Source organism: Sebastes fasciatus, chromosome 13 (genome assembly GCF_043250625.1).
Source record: "Sebastes fasciatus isolate fSebFas1 chromosome 13, fSebFas1.pri, whole genome shotgun sequence".
NCBI classification, from domain to species: Eukaryota; Metazoa; Chordata; class Actinopteri; order Perciformes; family Sebastidae; genus Sebastes; species Sebastes fasciatus.
The window spans coordinates 26,623,076-26,644,602 of NC_133807.1; the positions used below are offsets into that span (position 1 = coordinate 26,623,076).

Here is a 21,527-nt window from a genome sequence, read left to right on the forward strand (position 1 = left end):
AAGATAACTGAGCAACACATGTGAGAAACTATGCAGATTGAAGCAAAGCTCCTCCTCCTGTCAGTCCCTCTCAGTTTCAGGGTTGTATTAAATTGCTCCTCCAGCACCTCCTCTCCTCATCCTCCAAACCCTCTAATCTGTCAGCAGTGAGCTCACTTTCCAGGTTACAAGGCCGTTCTCAGCACACACTGACAACATGCTGGGGACCCTCTGCACTCTCATCACTGCTCTAACATGTAAGGAGGCTGACTTACTGCAGCTTTGACCTCATGTTGGATTCATCAGTCTGTGTGTTTCTCTTGACTCCGTGTCATCTTGTTGTTTCCAGGTGTGAGTGGTGTGGCGGTGGTGACACAGAAGCCTCCTGTTGTGGCGGTGACGAAAGGAGAGACAGCCACCATGGACTGTAACCTGGGGACTGTTACTAACAGTGAGGCTCGCTGGTATAAACAGACTCCTGGAGGAGTTCCTCAGTATGTACTGAGGTTTCATAGCAGTTGGAGCTCTGTGAGATATGGCTCTGGTTTCTCCTCTCCAAAGTTCACATCCACTCATCAGTCAACATCAGATTATCGTTTGATCATCAACAATGTGGAGGAGGGAGACTCAGCAGTCTATTACTGTAAAACATGGGACACCTCTGTTAATGAGTACGTATCACAGTGATTTACACTGTGACAAAAACCTCCTCACTATTACTTCTGCTTTTTGAGACTCTGAAACATCTGATAATAGAGCCATCAAACAACACTCTCTATCTGCTTCATGAAATATGATTAATGCACTTAGATTACTGTCACATTTACTTCATCTTAATCTGTGTATCTCAAAAGTATTTATCACATTTTGGGTATTCAGAACAGCTTCTGTAAACTTTCTATGACTAAAACATGTTAAATGGCAACACACAGCAACATTTAAAGTCTGTTTTATACGTCAGACTCAGATATCAGGAATGACGGTGGAGTACATTTACTGGTGCTTTGCTTAAATGTATTTTTCAATAATTAAACATGTTTGCAAAGCGCAATTTAAGATATACCTTTAAAATGTATGTAGGAATCCAATAAAAGCATTTAGATGTCAAAAAAGTTCATTAATGTGCAGCTAAAACACGAAAAAATATAGGTCATGTAGATAAAGATGTTTTTATGTTCAAATTTATATTGGCACAAAAGGTATAGTACAACAGTACAACTATAACGGGACTAGTATTTTACAAATTGTTCAACAATGTTATGCTACCCCATATTTCCTAACCCCTCCAATCCTCTTTGTGATTGAGATAGTTTGGTACACATGGACAATTTGACAACTTAAACATGGAATTACATTAAGCAATCACAAAGAAGGAAAAACAAATGAATAGAGAAAAGAAAATAATAATAAATAATTATAAAAAAAACCAATATATATATATACACACCCACACACACATACATATATATTTAAAATAATAATAATAACAATAAAATAATAATAATAATGCAGACACCGAAACAAGCATAAAAAAAAGCTAGTGGTTGCTGCGGTGGATAAAGACATTTTTGAATAGTTTTGAATAGTTTAGTCAGAGCAATTTGGATTAATGAGGAATATTTAGAAGAAGAAAAACACTGATGTAAGAAGTAAACTTTAACACTCTTAAATGCTGTTTACCTATAAAATATACAACTTAGTTAAAACTTTAAAACACAAACTTATAAAACAATGACCATGTATTAATCCTGTGGTTTACGTGATTAATAATAATATGAAAAAATTGAAATTAATTCCAGATTTAAATCTGATATAACAATTGTAGATTCATCTCAGGCAAAAATCATCAACGGCTATCAAATACATTTTTTCAGATACATTTTACTGAGGAATAAAAATTACCAAATATATGCTGATTAATAGGAAATGATTTAATGTGAAACCCACATACATGATGTTGAATTATGAGTGAAAAGTGAGTCAAGTGTTGACACTCCTCCTCCTCCTCCTCCTCCTCCTCCTCCTCCACATCTCCTCTCCTCCTCCTCCACGTCTCCTCTCCTCAGTGTCTTTATAAGCTTCAGTCTCTCTTCTCCTCTCACTCCAACCCTGCTCACCTCTCAGCTGGACAGTGAGGGACGTTTACACCACACACTGACAACATGCTGGGGATCCTCTGCACTCTCATCACTGCTCTAACATGTAAGATCTTCTTCTCTTTCCTTTTACAGCCCAGATTTCCACACAGAAACCTTTCACTCATGTCTTTTTCTCTGTGTGTTGACAGATGTTGATGCAGTGATAGTGCTGACTCAGACGCCTGCTGTCCACACAGTTTCTACAGGACAACAGGCTGTTCTCAACTGCAACATCCAGAAACATTACAACAATTATGTCCGATGGTATAAACAGGTTCCTGGTGAAGCTCCTCAGTATGTTCTCAGATTTCGCCATTCAGACAGTTCACCCAGCTTTGGATCAGGATTCTCTTCAGACCGATTCAACACTAAATCCATATCAAACATAGATTATCAGTTCATCATAAAGCAGACAGAGGCAGGAGACTCTGCTGTCTATTACTGTCAGACATGGGATAGCTCTGCCTCTGCAGCTGTATCACAATGATTCACACTGTGACAAAAACCTCAGTGAGAAACTCACCTCAGCTTCTATGAATTTTGAGCAAAATAAAATAAATCAAATCAGTAAATCTGATCAAAACAAGGATGGATATTGAACAAAGTCGTCTAAAGAGCCAAAAGTGTTTGAAACAAGTCCAGCAGTGTTTTGTAATGAAAGCAGACTGATGAAGTGAATGAGACGTTGACAGTGAAAGTTGGTCTCAACAGGATGTTTCAGTTCCACTCCCCTCATTAGTGAGAGTCAGGAGGTTTTTGTACGGCCATGTATACAAACTGAATCACTGTGGTATTCGGACCAGGCACCAAGCTGACTGTGACAAGTAAGTACTTTTTAACTGATCATAAAACAGGATGGATTTTATGTTTCTGATACATATTAAGAGAAAATAATCAATGTATCTGTTGCTAATTGTTTAAAATATTCAACGTGTTGTTTGGTGAATAATAGATTGACTTTTTAACATCTGCTTTGATACCAGGCTGTGTGTTTGAAGATAAAGGAAAGATCTGCTACTGATCACAATATTTTAAATATTTTTGACAAATACTCAAAAGTTTTTTACCAGTTGGACAACATTTACAAGATTTTTCTTGTTTATTTTAACATTATAAAACTCCATGTTAAATAATCAAGAGTATTTTACATTGTGTTATCAATACCAAACTGTACTTGTAATGTTGGTTTACTAATCTTCTAAAGTTTATGGATAATTCAGATTTTACCTGAATATTATTGTGGCTGTTTGAAATTAGATTTTTTGTGTTATAGACACAACTAAACTACTACTACAGATATACTTTAATTCATCACAATGCTTTAAATAATCATATGAGAGTTTAAATACCACTTTTTTATAACACAGAAAGGGATTTTATGACAGTTTCCAACATAAAAATTATACTGAATTAATCAAAATATTTCTAAGGTAGTGATGATAGATTGTTGATGTTTTAAAGAGGAACACTGCTCATATTTAGGTGATGATTTCTAAATGTTTTTGCTGATTTAAAATACTTTAATTCTTCAGCGTGTTTGTTAAATTATCAACAAAACTAATGAACTAATGTGTTACTGTCCTGCTTTGTATTAATGATGTGATTCCTAGTTATCTGATGAAAGTGCTCCATGTATTTTCAGGCTCCAGCTTCTCTCCTCCTGTCCTGACAGTCTTCCCTCCGTCCAGTGCTGAGCTCCAGTCCAACAAAGCCTCTCTGGTCTGTCTGTCCAGTCAGTCTGGGCCTTTTGCAGATGTGAGCTGGTTGTCTGGTGGGAGTCCAGTGAGCAGTGGGATCTCTACCAGCACCGCTGTTCAGCAACCAGACCAGACTTTCCAAATCAGCAGCTATCTGGCCGTCCAGACGTCAGACTGGAACACGGATCAGGTTTACACATGTAAAGTGTCTGTGGGCTCCCAGACTTCAGAGAAAAACATCAAGAAGTCAGACTGTCCCACCTAACAATAGTAGAGGAGCACAATGACCATTTAACATCTGCTTCTTTACTGTTTGTGCTGTTTGCTCATCACAAGCTTCACTTGGTAGAAGACGTGTCTGCATGCTTGTAATACATGTTGTGACCGTTAGGTGGAGGTGTTGTATCAGCTTTGCAAAATGATGCTTTTTTCAAGAATTATTCAATAAAAATACCAAAAAAACTGTGAACGAAAAAGTGTTTGTATTTATTTGTACTCATGAAAACATCATTTATAATGTTACATTAACTTCACTAGATTTTATTCTTCTCCTGATGTTCATCTCACTGATAATTACAGTTAGTCCAGGACACAAAGATAACAGACATGTTTCTTTTTAATTCTTAGTCGAATATTTATATTTAAATTCAGAAAGCTACGTTTTTATTAGAAGTTATCTCACTGATAATTACATTAATTCCAGGACACAAAGATAACACACATATTTAATTTAATTCTTAGTTGAAGGTCTATATTTTAATTCAGAAAGCTATATTTTATATAAACATAACATTGATTATATGACTTTGCCCAGTTTTATTTGCTTGCAGTAGTTGAGACGTTTGAAAAATCAGATAAAACGAGCAAATGAAACTGAGTTTTCATCCTCCGTCAGTGAAGCATCACCTCTCTACTCCTCCCTCCCAGGATGCACCTGCAGGCCTCCTCTCCTTATTTATAGCTCCATGTAAATGAAGAGTCCTGTTACACTGTCTCTTTCTAATTCGACTTATTCTTTGATCTCACTAACACTTCATGAGCTCATCCATCAAAAATATATTTATTTTCAGTGACCTGTATGAGAAATTTAATAGATTCACTTGTGTCTGAGAGTCTGAATTCAACATTAAGTGATTATGATAGAGACCATGTGAATTATATTCTTTCAAACTAAGTTGTCCCACCATTTACAGTATTAAAACAGCTCTGTATATGTTATGGTTTAACTAAAACTTGTGTCAGACTGGGCTTTAGGTAAGAATGTGAATAAAAAAAACGGAACCATAAATATTGGAGACTTGACTCCTGCGGCAACCAGTATCATAATATGCCTATGGGGTGTTTATGCAAGGTCACTTTCAGTCACAACTCATCTCATCTGATGAGAAACTTTACTACGGTTATAAGTAATGTTTGAATTAGAGAAGAATCCATGTGATGTCTCGTCCTGCTCCTTAGGTTATGTCTTTTATTTTCTACTATATTCAGTTATTATTTCTTGTTTTATTTTGTGTTATTTACCTCTCCTCTCATTTCAGATACTTCACTTCCTGCCCTTGTGTGTTTTCCACCTGTGTGATTACCGACCCCTCCCTGATTGCTTTCACCTGCTCCTAATTATCCCTGTCTCTGTGCCAGTTTGTCTTTGTCCCCTAAGGCAAGCGTTCCAGTGATTTCCTAGTTTTAGTTATCTTAGTTTTTCTGAACTCCTGACCAAGTTTTTTTGCTTTATCCTTGTCGGCTCTGGTTGCCCTTATCTGCTTGTACCAAACCTGTTTTGGCAAGTAAAGACTGTTTGATTGCACCTGCCTTGCTCTGAATCATGCTGTTGAGTCCTGTTTTTTTTTTGCTCAATTGCATTGTGAAATTGCTGTGAATTAATTTAAACCTGCAGTAAGCAGAATTTATTTGGCATCATTGGGCAAAAATTCCATAATAATCATTCAGCATATCGTAATTCAAATGTTCTGAGAGAAAACTAGACTTCTGCATCTCCTCATGGCTCTGTTTTCAGGCATTAAAAAATCTATATGACTGAAGACTTTGACCAATCACAGGTCATTTCAGAGAGAGTGAGCCTTCCTATTGGCTGTTCATTCAACGGAGGCAGCTGTCAATTACTCGCAAACTCCGATCAAACGGTCAAACTAGGCAGCGCTGATCAAATATGAATCTATATTGTGTTACTGTAATGCCTAGTTCTCACCTCAAATGTTTTCAGAAACATCTGTGGTGGCAATTTCTGTTAAATAAAGCACAAAGTCAAAACTTGTCTTTCGAGTAAGTTTAATTCAAAGCATCTGTAGATGGACCTGTGAGCACAACTGAGTGAGTTGAAGCAAGTGGTCCATGGTTTTCATTTCAAGAAAACAAATAAAAAGCAGTATTTTTTTTTTTTTTTTAATAGCAAAAAGCTTTCATTAAAACAATACATGCCCAATACAGCAAAGCTCAAATGTTTAGCAGAGTTTTTAATTTCTTTCAAAAGTTGTAAAGGTGAAACCACACTAGCATGAAAGATTGAGATAATTATCTATTTTATGGGGCAGTCAGACCTTGTCATGTTTTTCTCTGCAGTCTGGAAGCCCAAAGACACTTTACATGTGAAAACCCGATCCGTGATCCAATGTGAGGTTTTAATGGACAAGTAGCTGCTGATTTGGAAAGTCTGGTCTGGTTGCTGAACAGCAGGGCTGGTTGAGATCCCACTGCTCACTGGACACCCATCACCCAACCAGGTAACATCTGCAAAACCCTTAAACTGACTGGGCAGAGCAGCGAGACAGACCAGAGAGGCTTTGTTGGACTGGAGCTCAGCGGTGGATGGAGGGAAGACTGTCAGGACGGGAGGAGAGAGGCTGGAGCCTGAAAATACACAAGTGTGTGTGTTCACAATTTAAATGAGAGGGACTTGATTCAAACAGTGGCTATCTCACAAACAAGAGATAAAAACATATTTAAACAGATTGCAGAAGCTATAGGATACAATCATGTAACCTACCTCATTTAATTTTTGTACTTAATTTTTCTATTTTTAATTAAAAAATATATATTTTAGTTTTAAAAAAAAATGTAAATATTTTTGTTTAAATTTTTTCATTTTTATATATATATATATATATATATATATATATATATATATTACATTTTAATATAAAAATATATTTTTAAAAATTGTAACTTGCACTGCTATCTATCTATCTGTCTGTCTGTCTGTATGTCTATCTGTCTGTCTATCTAATCTCAATATAAAAATAACATATATAAAATGTCAGAGAAAGTTTATATGGCATGTGACAAAGTAAAAAATAATATTTAAATAAGTAAACTTCTACATTTGACTCTGGCTCAGAAAAAAAACATTGACCTATTTTAGTAATAAAATATACTTTACTTACTATGTATATTAACAGATTAGTGTTCACAGCACAGTATTGTATAATTTGCACTGAAATTAGGCTTCCCTTAATGTAACTAAATAGTTTTGCAATGTTAAAAAATGTACTTTTAGAAAAGAAAATAGTTTGAGAGCAATTCATTTATGCATTGAACATGTTAAAGGGAAACACTACAGATGAATAGGGTTAGAAATGCAACTAATAAATATCACCATGAAACGTCCCCAGTTGATAACTTACATTAGGACAATTATTTCCTTGTATTACAAGTTTTCTGAAATTTTATGTTTAAATATGAAAATGAAGCATTATGTAATGCTAACTTTTGGTGAATTCAGGAGAAATCTACAGACACAAATAGACAAAGCAGTAAAATAAACACCTAAATGTGTATTTTGGATGTTTTCTTTCCCACTAGTCTGAAAGAAGACATGTTATGGAAGCAAAGTAGCCCAAAATCTCAAAATTGACCAGTGCATGAAAAAAAATTTTAAATATAGGAAGTTAAATGTCAATTATTTCATAGAATTATGAATAAAAACAATAAAATCCATCCTGTTTTATGATCAGTTAAAAAGTACTTACTTGTCACAGTCAGCTTGGTGCCTGGTCCGAATACCACAGTGATTCAGTTTGTATACATGGCCGTACAAAAACCTCCTCACTCTCACTAATGAGGGGAGTGGAACTGAAACATCCTGTTGAGACCAACTTTCACTGTCAACGTCTCAATCACTTCATCAGTTAGCTTTCATTACAAAACACTGCTGGACACGAGGACATAAAATCTCTCCTTGATGCATAAAGCAATAATCAAACAATGATATGACAAGGTCCAGTGATAAGAACAAAGTGAAAATATTACAGATAGATGAGTTTATGTAAGTGGGAGAGAAAGCAGAAGTGATTGCACTCAGTGAGGAGGTTTTTGTCACAGTGTAAATCACTGTGATACGTTCTCAGTAGCAGAGCTGTCCCATGTTTGACAGTAGTAGACTGCTGAGTCTCCCTCCTCCACATTGTTGATGATGAAATGATAATGTGTCTCATTCTGATAATTAGATGTGTGTTTTGGAGAGGAGAAACCAGAACCATAAGTTACAGACCACCAACTTCGCTGGTAAATCAGCACAAACTGAGGAACTCCTCCAGGAGTCTGTTTATACCAGCGAGAAGGACTGTCAGTAACAGTCCCCAGGTTACAGTCCATGGTGACTGTCTCTCCTGTCCGCACTGTCAAAACAGGAGGATTCTGTGTCACCACCGTCACACCACTCACACCTGGAAACAACAAAATGACACAGAGTCAAGAGAAACACACAGACTGATGAATCCAACATGAGGTCAAAGCTGCAGTAAGTCAGCCTCCTTACATGTTAGAGCAGTGATGAGAGTGCAGAGGATCCCCAGCATGTTGTCAGTGTGTGCTGAGAACGGCCTTGTAACCTGGAAAGTGAGCTCACTGCTGACAGATTAGAGGGTTTGGAGGATGAGGAGAGGAGGTGCTGGAGGAGCAATTTAATACAACACTGAAACTGAGAGGGACTGACAGGAGGAGGAGCTTTGCTTCAATCTGCATGGTTTCTCTGGAGGGAAATTTATCCATTACAGTCAGTGTAGTTGACAACTTTAATTTCCAAAATACGATGAAGTCATGATGTCAAAGACGCCTGCAGTTTATATGGATTTCTTACTTTTTTCGGTGTCTAATGAATGGGATTCATGTACGAATGTTTTCATATATTTTACATCATTTTGCAGGTTTTTCGTACGTCAACAACAGACATCTGCAGCAGGATATAAACTTTGGCTCTGCACACACACATAAGAAGTAAACAGTCATTGATTGAGCAGATGTTAATAATGAAACTATCATAGTGTTTCAAGTCAGAGACAGTTCCCTCTGATGTTACAGAGAGCTGACACTTGACCTCTTCATTTACATGCAGCTATAAATAAGGAGAGGAGGCCTGCAGGTGCATCCTGGGAAGGAAGAGAGGGAGGAGTAGTGAGGTGATGCTTCACTGATGGAGGATGAAAACTCAGTTTCAGTTGCTCATTTTATTGGATTTTTCTAATGTCTCAACTACTGCAAGCAACTAAAACTAGTTAAATTAATATTAATCTCTCTGTTGTACTTTTATTGCAAATTAACTTCTAATAACAACATAGCCTTCTGAATTTAAATATACACATTCAACTAAGATTTAAAAAGAAATATGTGTGTTATCTTTGTGTCCTGGACTAACTGTAATTATCAGTGAGATGAACATCAGGAGAAGAATAAAATCTAGTGAAGTTAATGTAACATTATAAATGATGTTTTGATGAGTACAAATAAATACAAACACTTTTTTGTTCACAGTTTTTTTTGTATTTTTATTGAATAATTCTTGAAAAAAGCATCATTTTGCAAAGCTGATACAACACCTCCACCTAACGGTCACAACATGTATTACAAGCATGCAGACACGTCTTCTACCAAGTGAAGCTTGTGATGAGCAAACAGCACAAACAGTAAAGAAGCAGATGTTAAATGGTCGTTGTGCTCCTCTACTATTGTTCAGTGGGACAGTCTGACTTCTTGATGTTTTTCTCTGAAGTCTGGGAGCCCAAAGACACTTTACATGTGTAAACCTGATCCGTGTTCCAGTCTGACGTCTGGACGGCCAGATAGCTGCTGATTTGGAAAGTGTGGTCTGGTTGCTGAACAGCGGTGCTGGTAGAGATCCCACTGCTCACTGGACTCCCACCAGACAACCAGCTCACATCTGCAAAAGGCCCAGACTGACTGGACAGACAGACCAGAGAGGCTTTGTTGGACTGGAGCTCAGCACTGGACGGAGGGAAGACTGTCAGGACAGGAGGAGAGAAGCTGGAGCCTGAAAATACATGGAGCACTTTCATCAGATAACTAGGAATCACATCATTAATACAAAGCAGGGCAGTAACACATTAGTTCATTAGTTTTGATGACAATTTCACGAACACGCTGAAGAATTAAAACATTTTAAATCAGCAAAAACATTTAGAAATCATCACCTAAATATGAGCAGTGTTCCTCTTTAAAACATAAACAATCTTTCAATCACTAACATTGAAATATTTTGATTAATTCAGTAGAATTTTTGTGTTGGAAACTGTCAAAAAGTCACTTTCTGTGTCATAAAAATGTGGTATTTCAACTCTTATATGATTTTTTAAAGCACTGTGACAAATTAAGTAGTAGTTTTGTGGTATATAACAGCATAAAAAAATCACATTTCAAAATACCACAATGATATTCTGGTAAAGTCAACAATCAATCAATCAATCAATCACTAACTTTCAAACATTTTGATTAATTCAGTATAATTTTTATGTTGGAAACTGTCATAAAGTCACTTTCTGTGTCATAAGAAAGTGGTATTTAAATTCAAATATAATCATTTAAATCACTGTGACAAATTAATGTATATCGGTAGTAGTAGTTTTGTGGTGTCTATAACAACAAAGAAAACAATATTTCATTTCAAATTATCCTTAAACTTTAGAAGATTAGTAAACCAACATTACAAGTACAGTTTGGTATTGATATGACAATGTAAAATACTCTTGACTATTTAACATGGAGTTTTATGATGTTAAAATAAATAAGAAAGATCTTATAAATGTTGTCCAACTCTTAAAAATCCTCAGCCGCTAAAAAACTTTTGAATATTTGTCAAAAACATTTAAAATATTGTGATCAGTAGCAGATCTTTCCTTTGCCTTCAAACACACAGCCTGGTATCAAAGCAGATGCTAAAAAGTCAATCTATTATTCACCAAACAACATGTTGAATATTTTAAACAATTAGCAACAGATACATTGATTATTTTCTCTTAATATGTATCAGAAACATAAAATCCATCCTGTTTTATGATCAGTTAAAATGTACTTACTTGTCACAGTCAGCTTGGTGCCTGGTCCGAATACCACAGTGATTCAGTTTGTATACATGGCCGTACAAAAACCTCCTGACTCTCACTAATGAGGGGAGTGGAACTGAAACATCCTGTTGAGACCAACTTTCACTGTCAACGTCTCATTCACTTCATCAGTCTGCTTTTATTACAAAACACTGCTGGACTTGTTTCAAACACTCTTGTCTCTTTAGATGACTTTGTTCAGTATCCGTCCTTGTTTTGATCAGATTTACTGATTTGATTCATTTTATTTTGCTCAAAATTGATAGAAGCTGTAGTGAGTTTGTCACTGAGGTTTTTGTCACAGTGTTAATCACTGTGATACGTACTCCTTAGCAGAGTTATCCCATGTCATACAGTAATAGACAGCAGAGTCTCCTGCCTCTGTCTGCTTTATGATGAACTCATAATCTATGTTTGATGAGGATTTAGAGTTGAATCGGTCTGAAGAGAATCCTGATCCAAAGGTGGGTGAACTTTCACTATGGTAGAATCTGAGAACATACTGAGGAGCTCCACCATGAACCTGTTTATACCAACTGACATAATAGCTTTCAGGTCTCTGGATGTTGCAGTTGAGAACAGCCTGTTGTCCTGTAGAAACTGTGTGGACAGCAGGCGTCTGAGTCACCACTTTCACTGCATCAACATCTGTCAACACACAGAGAAAAATACATGAGTGAAAGGTTTCTTTGTGGAAATCTGGGCTGTAAAAGGAAAGAGAAGAAGATCTTACATGTTAGAGCAGTGATGAGAGTGCAGAGGATCCCCAGCATGTTGTCAGTGTGTGGTGTAAACGTCCCTCACTGTCCAGCTGAGAGGTGAGCAGGGTTGGAGTGAGAGGAGAAGAGAGACTGAAGCTTATAAAGACATTGAGGAGAGGAGCCGTGGAGGAGAGGAGATGTGGAGGAGGAGGAGGAGGAGTGTCAACACTTGACTCACTTTTCACTCATAAATCAACTACATCATGTATGTGGGTTTCACATCAGACACTTTTCATAACTTCTGTTGTTAACAAACATTTCTCCATATTGCTTTTAGATGTCTGCTGATGTTCTTTGAGTATTAAATCCAGTTGTGGTTTCACATTAGTTTGATGTATTTTTCCATAAAGGCCTGATAACATTAAACTCCTTTGTGGGTTTAATTTTAAATTTGTCTCCTCAGGTTGTAAATAAATGCAGTAAACAGGGTTGATTCTTGAGGAAAACGTGGCTTTTCATACTATAGACCTCTAAATCTTTCTCTTTGTTTAAGAAGATAAAATGCTGATTTGGTTTGTGCCATGATGCGGCTGCTGAAGCTCTAACTTGGGTTTTCGTCTTTATAGCTCTGAAATCAAGCTGAACAATAACTTTTCTTCTTTCCTCCTTGTTGCCAAACACAATGATTTCTGTCTTGTCTTTATGTAATTGAAGCACATTTAATTACATTCAGCTATTTACTTGCTCTAAGCATTGATAGAGTGAATCTAAGGGACCATAGTCACTTAGTTAAAGAGCTGAGTAAATCAGAGTGTCATCTGTGTAGCTGTGATAAGAAACATTATCATCATGTATGATTTGACCTACAGGAAGCACGTACAGGTTGAATAATGGCGGCTCAAGAATTGAACCCTGTTGGACTCCACATTTCATGATGATCGCTCAGATTTATAATCACTCTATCTCTGGTATTTTACAGTATGTATAAGCAATATTACCCTTGTGAAAAAGTAGTAAAATTCAAGTTTATTTTATCAAGTAAACTGAAGTAAAGTTCAAGTATACTTTATGTAGTAATTATACTAATATCAATGTACTAGTAGTATACTTGTAAGTGTACTACTTCAATACTTCTTCGGACTAAATGGGCCCATTTTTCAGTTTCTAAAAGTGTACTTTTAAGTGTCCTTTAAGTGTAAGAATAGTAAACACAACCAGTTTACATACACAAGTTGTATTTTGTACTGCAACTATACTATGAAGTGAACTATACTACAAGTTTACTTATAGCTATACCGTTAGTTTACTAGCTATATACTTGTAGCCCACTTTTTAGTTTATGAAAATACATTTTAAAGTATACTCTCAGTAAACTACTAGTTTAATAGTTTTTACTGCAAGTGTACTGACTTAACTTATAGTACTTAGCCAATGATTTATGTATTACATAAAGAGACTTGCTCCTTTTACTGTTTGACTTGATGTTCTGTGATGAGATTAATGAAATAAATAAAATTAGTTTTTCTCACATACCTCCACAGTGAACAGAGAATGCAAAAATGTAGAAAATTATTGATGAACTGAAGTAAATTCATATCAAAACATACATTTACAAACTCTCACACACTCAAATAGGCTACTCTATCAAAAAGTAAGCATAAGTCAAGTATACTTAAGAATATTTTTGTTAAGTATATCTGGGATAAGTACATAAAAAGTTAACAGAAAGCATACTCTTATTTTAAGTTTAAAAGAAGTTTACTAATAGCACACTTGAATATATTTATTTTTGATAAGGGTATATAATAAGCAGGGTGTAGAGTTTACTTTATTTCATCATCTCATCACCCTTTCAAATGATTTGCTCTCACTGAAGTAGCATGCTCTATATTAATTGAGACTCCTGTGTTTCATTTTATGGAAACACATCATGAATCACTAAATCTATGTGACATATTGCCAGATTAATGCAGCATTTGTTTGTGTTTTAGCTGCTCATAACTTTCTGTTGTTGTAACTTTGGGCTTCCAGATGACCTTTTGACCTGTTCAAGAAGAGGGAACTACCAGATCACTATCTAATACCAAAAAGTGTTTGTGTGACAATCTTTACTACCTGTGCACCAATTAATTTATATCAATTAAGATTATCTGAGTTCAGAACAGCAAATGAGAATCTTCGGTAGACTTTCTATAACTATAAGAAGCATTCATATTTACTGTTTCACAGTTTAATAGATCAGAACTTTTGTTTCAGTGGTTAACATTTACTAGTGAGTATATTATCTGTTTTAGTGATAAAGCGTGTACACATGGCATACTGTATATAACTACCACAGGAACCATAAATCCCTCCTGATGTCTCACTCTCTCTTTCGTTCATTCTGCCTGGTTTTCCATTTCACTAAACTGTCTTGTGGTTTCAGAACCAGCCACTCCCTCCTGCCCTCTGATGACCTCTTTCCTGCCAGTTTCCCCACCTGACCTGCTCCTCCCACTCACTCACCTGCTTCTCATTCCCCTGATTACCACTGTAGAGTATAAACAGGCCCATTTAATCCTCTGTCTGATTGTCTTTTGCCCTAAGCTTATGTTTACACTTACCTGTCTGATGCTGCCTGCCTGATTTGGGTTTCTGTCTGTTCTGTGTCACTCAGTGTTTCACCAGGAAAGATGAAAGGATTTATTTGAGAATCCAAAAAAGAAGTTTGAGAATATATTTTAAATATATTAGTGGGGAAGTTACAGAAAGCACTGGCTGTTGGCTTGACTCCCACTCCAGATGTGTCAGAGTCTTAAAAAGCAGAAGTAATAGTGAGGAGGTTTTTGTCACAGTGTAAATCACTGTGATACCCACTCAGTAGCAGAGCTGTCCCATGTAGCACAGTAATAGACTGCTGAGTCTCCCTCCTCCACATTGTTGATGATCAAACGATAATCTGATGTTGACTGATGAGTGGATGTGAACTTTGGAGAGGAGAAACCAGAGCCATATTCTGGCGCACTAAAGCTGTGATAATAATTCAGTATGAACTGAGGAACTCCTCCAGGAATCTGTTTATACCAGCGAGGTCCATCTATAGCAGAATGACAGTCCATGGTGGCTGTCTCTCCTTTGCTCACCGTCACAACAGGAGGCTCCTGTGTCACCACCGTCACACCACTCACACCTGGAAATAACAAGATGACACGGAGTCAAAAGAAACACACAGACTGATGAATCCAACATGAGGTCAAAGCTGCAGTAAGTCAGCCTCCTTACATGTTAGAGCAGTGATGAGAGTGCAGAGGGTCCCCAGCATGTTGTCAGTGTGTGCTGAGAACGGCCTTGTAACCTGGAAAGTGAGCTCACTGCTGACAGATTAGAGGGTTTGGAGGATGAGGAGAGGAGGTGCTGGAGGAGCAATTTAATACAACCCTGAAACTGAGAGGGACTGACAGGAGGAGGAGCTTTGCTTAAATCTGCATGGTTTCTCACATGTGTTGCTCTATTATCTTCTGTGGAGGGAAATGTCTTCAAGTCATCCATTATAGTCAGTGTAGATGACAACTTTAATGTACAAAATACGATGACGTCATGATGTCAAAGAAGCCTGCAGTTTATATGGATTTCTTACTCTTTTCAGTTCCTAATGAATGGGATTCATGTATGAATGTTTTAATATATTTTACATGATTTTGCAGGTTTTTCGTACGTCAACAACAGACATCTGCTACAGGATATAAACTTTGGCTCTGCACACACACATAAGAAGTAAACAGTCATTGATTGAGCAGATGTTAATAATGAAACTATCGGAGTGTTTCAAGTCAGAGACAGTTCCCTCTGATGTTACAGAGAGCTGACACTTGACCTCTTCATTTACATGCATCTATAAATAAGGAGAGGAGGCCTGCAGGTGCATCCTGTGAAGGAAGAGAGGGAGGAGTAGAGAGGTGATGCTTCACTGATGGAGGATGAAAACTCAGTTTCAGTTGCTCATTTTATCTGATTTTTCTAACGTCTTAAATACTGCAAGCAACGAAAAGTCTTATTAATCTCTCTGCTGTACTTTTATTGCAAATTAACTTCTAATAACAACATAGCTTTCTTTATTTAAATATACACATTCAACTAAGAATTAAAAAGAAATATGTCTGTTATCTTTGTGTCCTGAACTAACTGTAATTATCAGTGAGATGAACATCAGGAGAAGAATAAAATCTAGTGAAGTTAATGTAACATTATAAATGATGTTTTGATGAGTACAAATAAATACAAACACTTTTTTGTTCACAGTTTTTTTTTTATTTTTATTGAATAATTCTTGAAAAAAGCATCATTTTGCAAAGCTGATACAACACCTCCACCTAACGGTCACAACATGTATTACAAGCATGCAGACACGTCTTTTCTACCGTGTGAAGCTTGTGATGAGCAAACAGCACAAACAGTAAAGAAGCAGATGTTAAATGGTCATTGTGCTCCTCTACTATTGTTCAGTGGGACAGTCTGACTTCTTGATGTTTTTCTCTGAAGTCTGGGAGCCCAAAGACACTTTACATGTGTAAACCTGATCCGTGTTCCAGTCTGACGTCTGGACGGCCAGATAGCTGCTGATTTGGAAAGTGTGGTCTGGTTGCTGAACAGCGGTGCTGGTAGAGATCCCACTGCTCACTGGACTCCCACCAGACAACCAGCTCACATCTGCAAAAGGCACAGACTGACTGGACAGACAGACCAGAGAGGCTTTGTTGGACTGGAGCTCAGCACTGGACGGAGGGAAGACTGTCAGGACAGGAGGAGAGAAGCTGGAGCCTGAAAATACATGGAGCACTTTCATCAGATAACTAGGAATCACATCATTAATACAAAGCAGGACAGTAACACATTAGTTCATTAGTTGTGTTGATAATTTAACAAACACGCTGAAGAATTAAAACATTTTAAATCAGCAAAAACATTTAGAAATCATCACCTAAATATGAGCAGTGTTCCTCTTTAAAACATCAACAATCTATCAATCACTAACTTGGAAATATTTTTGATTAATTCAGTAGAATATTTATTTTAGAAAATGTCATAAAGACACTTTCTGTGTTATAAAAAAGTGGTATTTAAACTCTTATATGATTATTCAAAGCATTGTGACAAATTAAAGTATATCTCTAGTAGTAGTTTAGTGGTGTCTATAACACAAAAAATCTCATCTCAAACAGCCACAATAATATTCAGGTAAAGTCACAATTATCCCTAAACTTTAGAAGATTAGTAAACCAACATTACAAGTACAGTTTGGTGTTGATATCACAATGTAAAATACTCTTGACTATTTAACATGGAGTTTTATGATGTTAAAATAAATAAGAAAAATCTTGTAAATGATGTCCAACTGTTAAAAATTCCTCAGTCATCAAATAACTTTTTAATTTGTAAAAAACATTTAAAATATTGTGATCAGTAGCAGATCTTTCCTTTGCCTTCAAACACACAGCCTGGTATCAAAGCAGATATTAAAAAGTCAATCTATTATTCACCAAACAACATGTTGAATATTTTAAACAATTAGCAACAGATACATTGATTATTTTCTCTTAATATGTTTCAGAAACATAAAATCCATCCTGTTTTATGATCAGTTAAAAAGTACTTACTTGTCACAGTCAGCTTGGTGCCTGGTCCGAATACCACAGTGATTCAGTTTGTATACATGGCCGTACAAAAACCTCCTGACTCTCACTAATGAGGGGAGTGGAACTGAAACATCCTGTTGAGACCAACTTTCACTGTCAACGTCTCATTCACTTCATCAGTCTGCTTTTATTACAAAACACTGCTGGACTTGTTTCAAACACTCTTGTCTCTTTAGACGACTTTATTCAGTATCCATCCTTGTTTTGATCAGATTTACTGATTTTATTTATTTGATTTTGCTCAAAATACATAAAAGCTGCAGTGAGTTTCTCACTGAGGTTTTTGTCACAGTGAGAATCACTGTGATCCACATTGATCAGAGTCATCCCATGTCTGACAGTAATAGACAGCAGAGTCTCCTGCCTCTGTCTGCTTTATGATGAACTGGAAATCTATGTTTGATGAGGATTTAGAGTTGAATCGGTCTGAAGAGAATCCTGATCCAAAGCTGAGTGAACTGTCATGATGGCGAAATCTGAGAACATACTGAGGAGCTCCACCAGGAACCTGTTTATACCATCGGACATATTTTCTATCATCTCTCTGGATGTTGCAGTTGAGAACAGCCTGTTGTCCTGTAGAAACTGTGTGGACAGCAGGCGTCTGAGTCAGCACTTTCACTGCATCAACATCTGTCAACGCACAGAGAAAAAGACATGAGTGAAAGGTTTCTGTGTGGAAATATGGGCTGTGAAAGGAAAGAGAAGAAGATCTTACATGTTAGAGCAGTGATGAGAGTGCAGAGGATCCCCAGCATGTTGTCAGTGTGTGGTGTTAACATCCCTCACTGTCCAGCTGAGAGGTGAGCAGGGTTGGAGTGAGAGGAGAAGAGAGACTGAAGCTTTTAAAGACATTGAGGAGAGGAGACATGGAGGAGGAGGAGGAGGAGGAGGAGTAGTATCAACACTTGACTCTGTTTTCACTCATAAATCAACTACATCATGTATGTGGGTTTCACATCAGACACTTTTTCAGAACTTCTACTTTTAACAAACATGTCTCCATATTGCTTTTTGATGTCTGCTGATGCTCTTTGAGTATTAAATCCAGTTTTGGTTTCACATTAGTTTGTTGTATTTTTCCATAAAGGCCTGATCACATTAAACTCCTTTGTGGGTTTAATTTTAAATTTGTCTCCTCAGGTTGTAAATAAATCCAGTAAACAGGGTTGATTCTTGAGGAAGATGTGGCTTTTCTTACTCTGAGACCTCTAAATCTTGCTTTTTAATTAAGAAGATACATTGCTGATTTGGTTTGTGCCTTGATGCAGCTGCTGAAGCTTTAACTTGGGTTTTTTGTCTTTATAGCTACGAAATCAAGCTGAACAATAACTTTCCTTTTTTCCTCTTTGTTGCCAAACACAATGATTCCTATCTTGTCTTTATTTAATTGAATTACATTTAATTACATCCAGCTATTTACTTGCCCTAAGCATTGATAGAGTGAGTCTAAGGGACCGTAGTCACTTGGTGGAAGAGCTAAGTAAATCAGAGTGTCGTCTGCGTAGCTGTAATAAGAAACGTGATCATCATGTATGATTTGACCTACAGAGAGCATGTACAGGTTGAATACTAGATGACCTTTTGACCTGTTCATGAAGAAGGAACTACTAGATGACTATTTAAAACCAAAAAGTGTTTGTGTGACAATCTTCACTACCTGTGCACCAATTAATTTATATCAATTAAGATTATCTGAGTTCAGAGCAGCAAATGAGAATCTTCTGTAGACTTTCTATAACTGCAAGAGACATTCATATTTACTGTTTTACAGTTTAATAGATCATAACTTTTGTTTCAGTGGTTTACATTTACTGGTGAGTATATTATCTGTTTTAGTGATAAAGCGTGTACACATGGCATACTGTATAAAACTACCATAGGAACCATAAATCCCTCCTGATGTCTCACTCTCTCAGTCGTTCATTCTGCCTGGTTTTCCATGTCACTAACTGTCTTGTCGTTTCAGACCCAGCCACTCCCTCCTGCCCTCTGATCACCGCTTTCCTGTCAGTTTCCCCACCTGACCTGCTCCTCCCACTCACTCCCCTGCTTCTCATTCCCCTGATTACCACTGTAGAGTATAAACAGGCCCATTTAATCCTCTGTCTGATTGTCTTTTGCACTAAGCTTATGTTTACACTTACCTGTCTGATGCTGCCTAACTGATTTGGGTTTCTGTTTGTTCTGTGTCACTCAGTGTTTCACCAGGAAAGATGAAAGGATTTATGTGAGAATCCAAAAAAGAAGTTTGAGAATATATTTTAAATATATAAGTGGGGAAGTTACAGAAAGCATTGGCTGTTGGCTTCACTCCCAGTCCAGATGTGTCAGAGTCTTAAAAAGCAGAAGTATTAGTGAGGAGGTTTTTGTCACAGTGTAAATCACTGTGATACCCACTCAGTAGCAGAGCTGTCCCATGTAGCACAGTAATAGACTGCTGAGTCTCCCTCCTCCACATTGTTGATGATCAAACGATAATCTGATGTTGACTGATGAGTGGATGTGAATTTTGGAGAGGAGAAACCAGAGCCATATTTTACAGCGCTCCAACTGTGATAAAACCTCAGTATATACTGAGGAACTCCTCCAGGAGTCTGTTTATACCAGCCAGCGGAATTGTCAGTAACAGTCCCCAGGTTACATTCCATGGTGGCTGTCTCTCCTTTCCTCACCGCCACAACAGGAGGCTTCTGTGTCACCACCGCCACACCACTCACACCTGGAAACAACAAGATGACACGGAGTCAAGAGAAACACACAGACTGATGAATCCAACATGAGGTCAAAGCTGCAGTAAGTCAGCCTCCTTACATGTTAGAGCAGTGATGAGAGTGCAGAGGGTCCCCAGCATGTTGTCAGTGTGTGCTGAGAACGGCCTTGTAACCTGGAAAGTGAGCTCACTGCTGACAGATTAGAGGGTTTGGAGGATGAGGAGAGGAGGTGCTGGAGGAGCAATTTAATACAACACTGAAACTGAGAGGGACTGACAGGAGGAGGAGCTTTGCTTCAATCTGCATGGTTTCTCACATGTGTTGCTCAGTTATCTTCTGTGGAGGGAAATGTCTTTAATTTATCCATTAAAGTCAGTGTAGTTGAGAACTTTAATATACAAAATACGATGACGTCATGATGTCAGAGGCCTGCAGTTTATATGGATTTCTTACTCTTTTCGGTTACTAATGAATGAGATTCATGTATGAATGTTTTCATATATTTTGCATATTTTTTTTTGCATGAAACTATCAGTGTGTTTCCAGTCAGAGACAGTTCCCTCTGATGTTACAGAGAGCTGACACTTGACCTCTTCATTTACATGCAGCTATAAATATGTAGAGGAGGCCTGCAGGTGCATCCTGTGAAGGAAGAGAGGGAGGAGTAGAGAGGTGATGCTTCACTGACGGAGGATGAAAACTCAGTTTCAGTTGCTCATTTTATCAGATTTTTGAGTCAATCCAGATTAAAAAATATATATAATGAAGTTTAATAACAAACATGTCACATGCATTGTCATGCATTTGTTACTTTGTCACTTTGTTGTTAACCTCCAGGGTAAAACCAGTAGCTATCAACCCATCATGATGGTTGGTTACCTCCTATCAACTCTTAGTGAATGTTGTATTGAGTGAATGTTACAGATGTCCCAAATAAAAGAAAATTGGAAATGTGTTGAAAAGTGTTCATACAATATTTTCAAAACTGCTTATTATTCTTTTCTTCTAGTTGTGTCAGAGAGGAACAAGGAAACGATGAACAAGTCAATTGTTATAGCCCTCCGACATCCAACATAATGTCAGAAACAGCCTTTCCTTCCATTTTGTTTATGCTACAGTCCATTTTTAAGTTTTACTATAATAGATATTGTTACGACGTGTCTTGGGTGGCCAGAACAAAACAGGAGATACATTATTGACCAAATTGAACCAAATTTAAGCTTTAACTTAATTAAAGTATAGGTGTGGAATTCAGTAAAATCTGCAGTGTGTGGATT

At 37.1% G+C, this 21,527-nt stretch overlaps 4 protein-coding genes and 1 long non-coding RNA gene across 9 annotated transcripts; 2 read left to right on the forward strand and 3 right to left on the reverse strand.

Moving 5' to 3' along the window:
- The first annotated feature begins 196 nt into the window (after positions 1 to 196).
- LOC141781037 (immunoglobulin lambda-1 light chain-like) lies at positions 197 to 4,183 on the forward strand. The gene is made up of 4 exons (XM_074656550.1): positions 197 to 236; positions 329 to 654; positions 2,908 to 2,941; positions 3,760 to 4,183. Exons 1-4 carry the CDS (start codon positions 197 to 199, stop codon positions 4,077 to 4,079), a joined length of 720 nt encoding a protein of 239 aa, XP_074512651.1. The 3' UTR covers positions 4,080 to 4,183.
- Positions 4,184 to 6,015: 1,832 nt separating this feature from the next.
- On the forward strand, positions 6,016 to 16,038 carry LOC141781044 (uncharacterized). Of its 3 annotated transcripts, XR_012596758.1 has the most exons (5): positions 6,016 to 6,156; positions 6,392 to 6,552; positions 8,974 to 9,043; positions 9,128 to 10,434; positions 10,677 to 11,983. It is a non-coding gene; the product is annotated as an uncharacterized LOC141781044 (long non-coding RNA). The 3 variants fall into 3 exon arrangements; XR_012596760.1 differs by lacking the exons at positions 8,974 to 9,043; positions 10,677 to 11,983 and adding an exon at positions 15,793 to 16,038 and having other exon boundaries at positions 9,162 to 9,217; XR_012596759.1 differs by lacking the exons at positions 8,974 to 9,043; positions 9,128 to 10,434; positions 10,677 to 11,983 and adding an exon at positions 8,458 to 8,549.
- LOC141781043 (immunoglobulin lambda-1 light chain-like) lies at positions 6,084 to 8,674 on the reverse strand. The gene is made up of 4 exons (XM_074656554.1): positions 8,586 to 8,674; positions 8,176 to 8,493; positions 7,798 to 7,833; positions 6,084 to 6,679 (listed from the first exon to the last, which is right to left on the reverse strand). Exons 1-4 carry the CDS (start codon positions 8,623 to 8,625, stop codon positions 6,348 to 6,350), a joined length of 726 nt encoding a protein of 241 aa, XP_074512655.1. The 5' UTR covers positions 8,626 to 8,674; the 3' UTR covers positions 6,084 to 6,347.
- Positions 9,564 to 14,644, reverse strand: LOC141781042 (immunoglobulin lambda-1 light chain-like). The gene is made up of 5 exons (XM_074656553.1): positions 14,468 to 14,644; positions 11,897 to 11,974; positions 11,486 to 11,811; positions 11,137 to 11,170; positions 9,564 to 10,094 (listed from the first exon to the last, which is right to left on the reverse strand). Exons 2-5 carry the CDS (start codon positions 11,934 to 11,936, stop codon positions 9,769 to 9,771), a joined length of 726 nt encoding a protein of 241 aa, XP_074512654.1. The 5' UTR covers positions 11,937 to 11,974; positions 14,468 to 14,644; the 3' UTR covers positions 9,564 to 9,768.
- A 90-nt stretch (positions 16,039 to 16,128) lies between the features above and the next one.
- Positions 16,129 to 20,427, reverse strand: LOC141781045 (immunoglobulin lambda-1 light chain-like). Of its 3 annotated transcripts, none has more exons than XM_074656555.1 (4): positions 20,351 to 20,427; positions 19,936 to 20,258; positions 17,498 to 17,534; positions 16,129 to 16,661 (listed from the first exon to the last, which is right to left on the reverse strand). In XM_074656555.1, the coding sequence occupies exons 1-4, from the start codon at positions 20,388 to 20,390 to the stop codon at positions 16,336 to 16,338; spliced, it is 726 nt and encodes a 241-aa protein (XP_074512656.1). In that variant the 5' UTR covers positions 20,391 to 20,427; the 3' UTR covers positions 16,129 to 16,335. The 3 variants fall into 3 exon arrangements, 1 of the variants encoding a protein (XP_074512656.1); XR_012596762.1 differs by lacking the exons at positions 19,936 to 20,258; positions 20,351 to 20,427 and adding exons at positions 18,055 to 18,169; positions 19,684 to 19,714 and having other exon boundaries at positions 16,521 to 16,661; positions 17,498 to 17,610; XR_012596761.1 differs by lacking the exons at positions 19,936 to 20,258; positions 20,351 to 20,427 and adding exons at positions 18,055 to 18,169; positions 18,255 to 19,626 and having other exon boundaries at positions 16,521 to 16,661; positions 17,498 to 17,610.
- Positions 20,428 to 21,527: the final 1,100 nt, after the last annotated feature.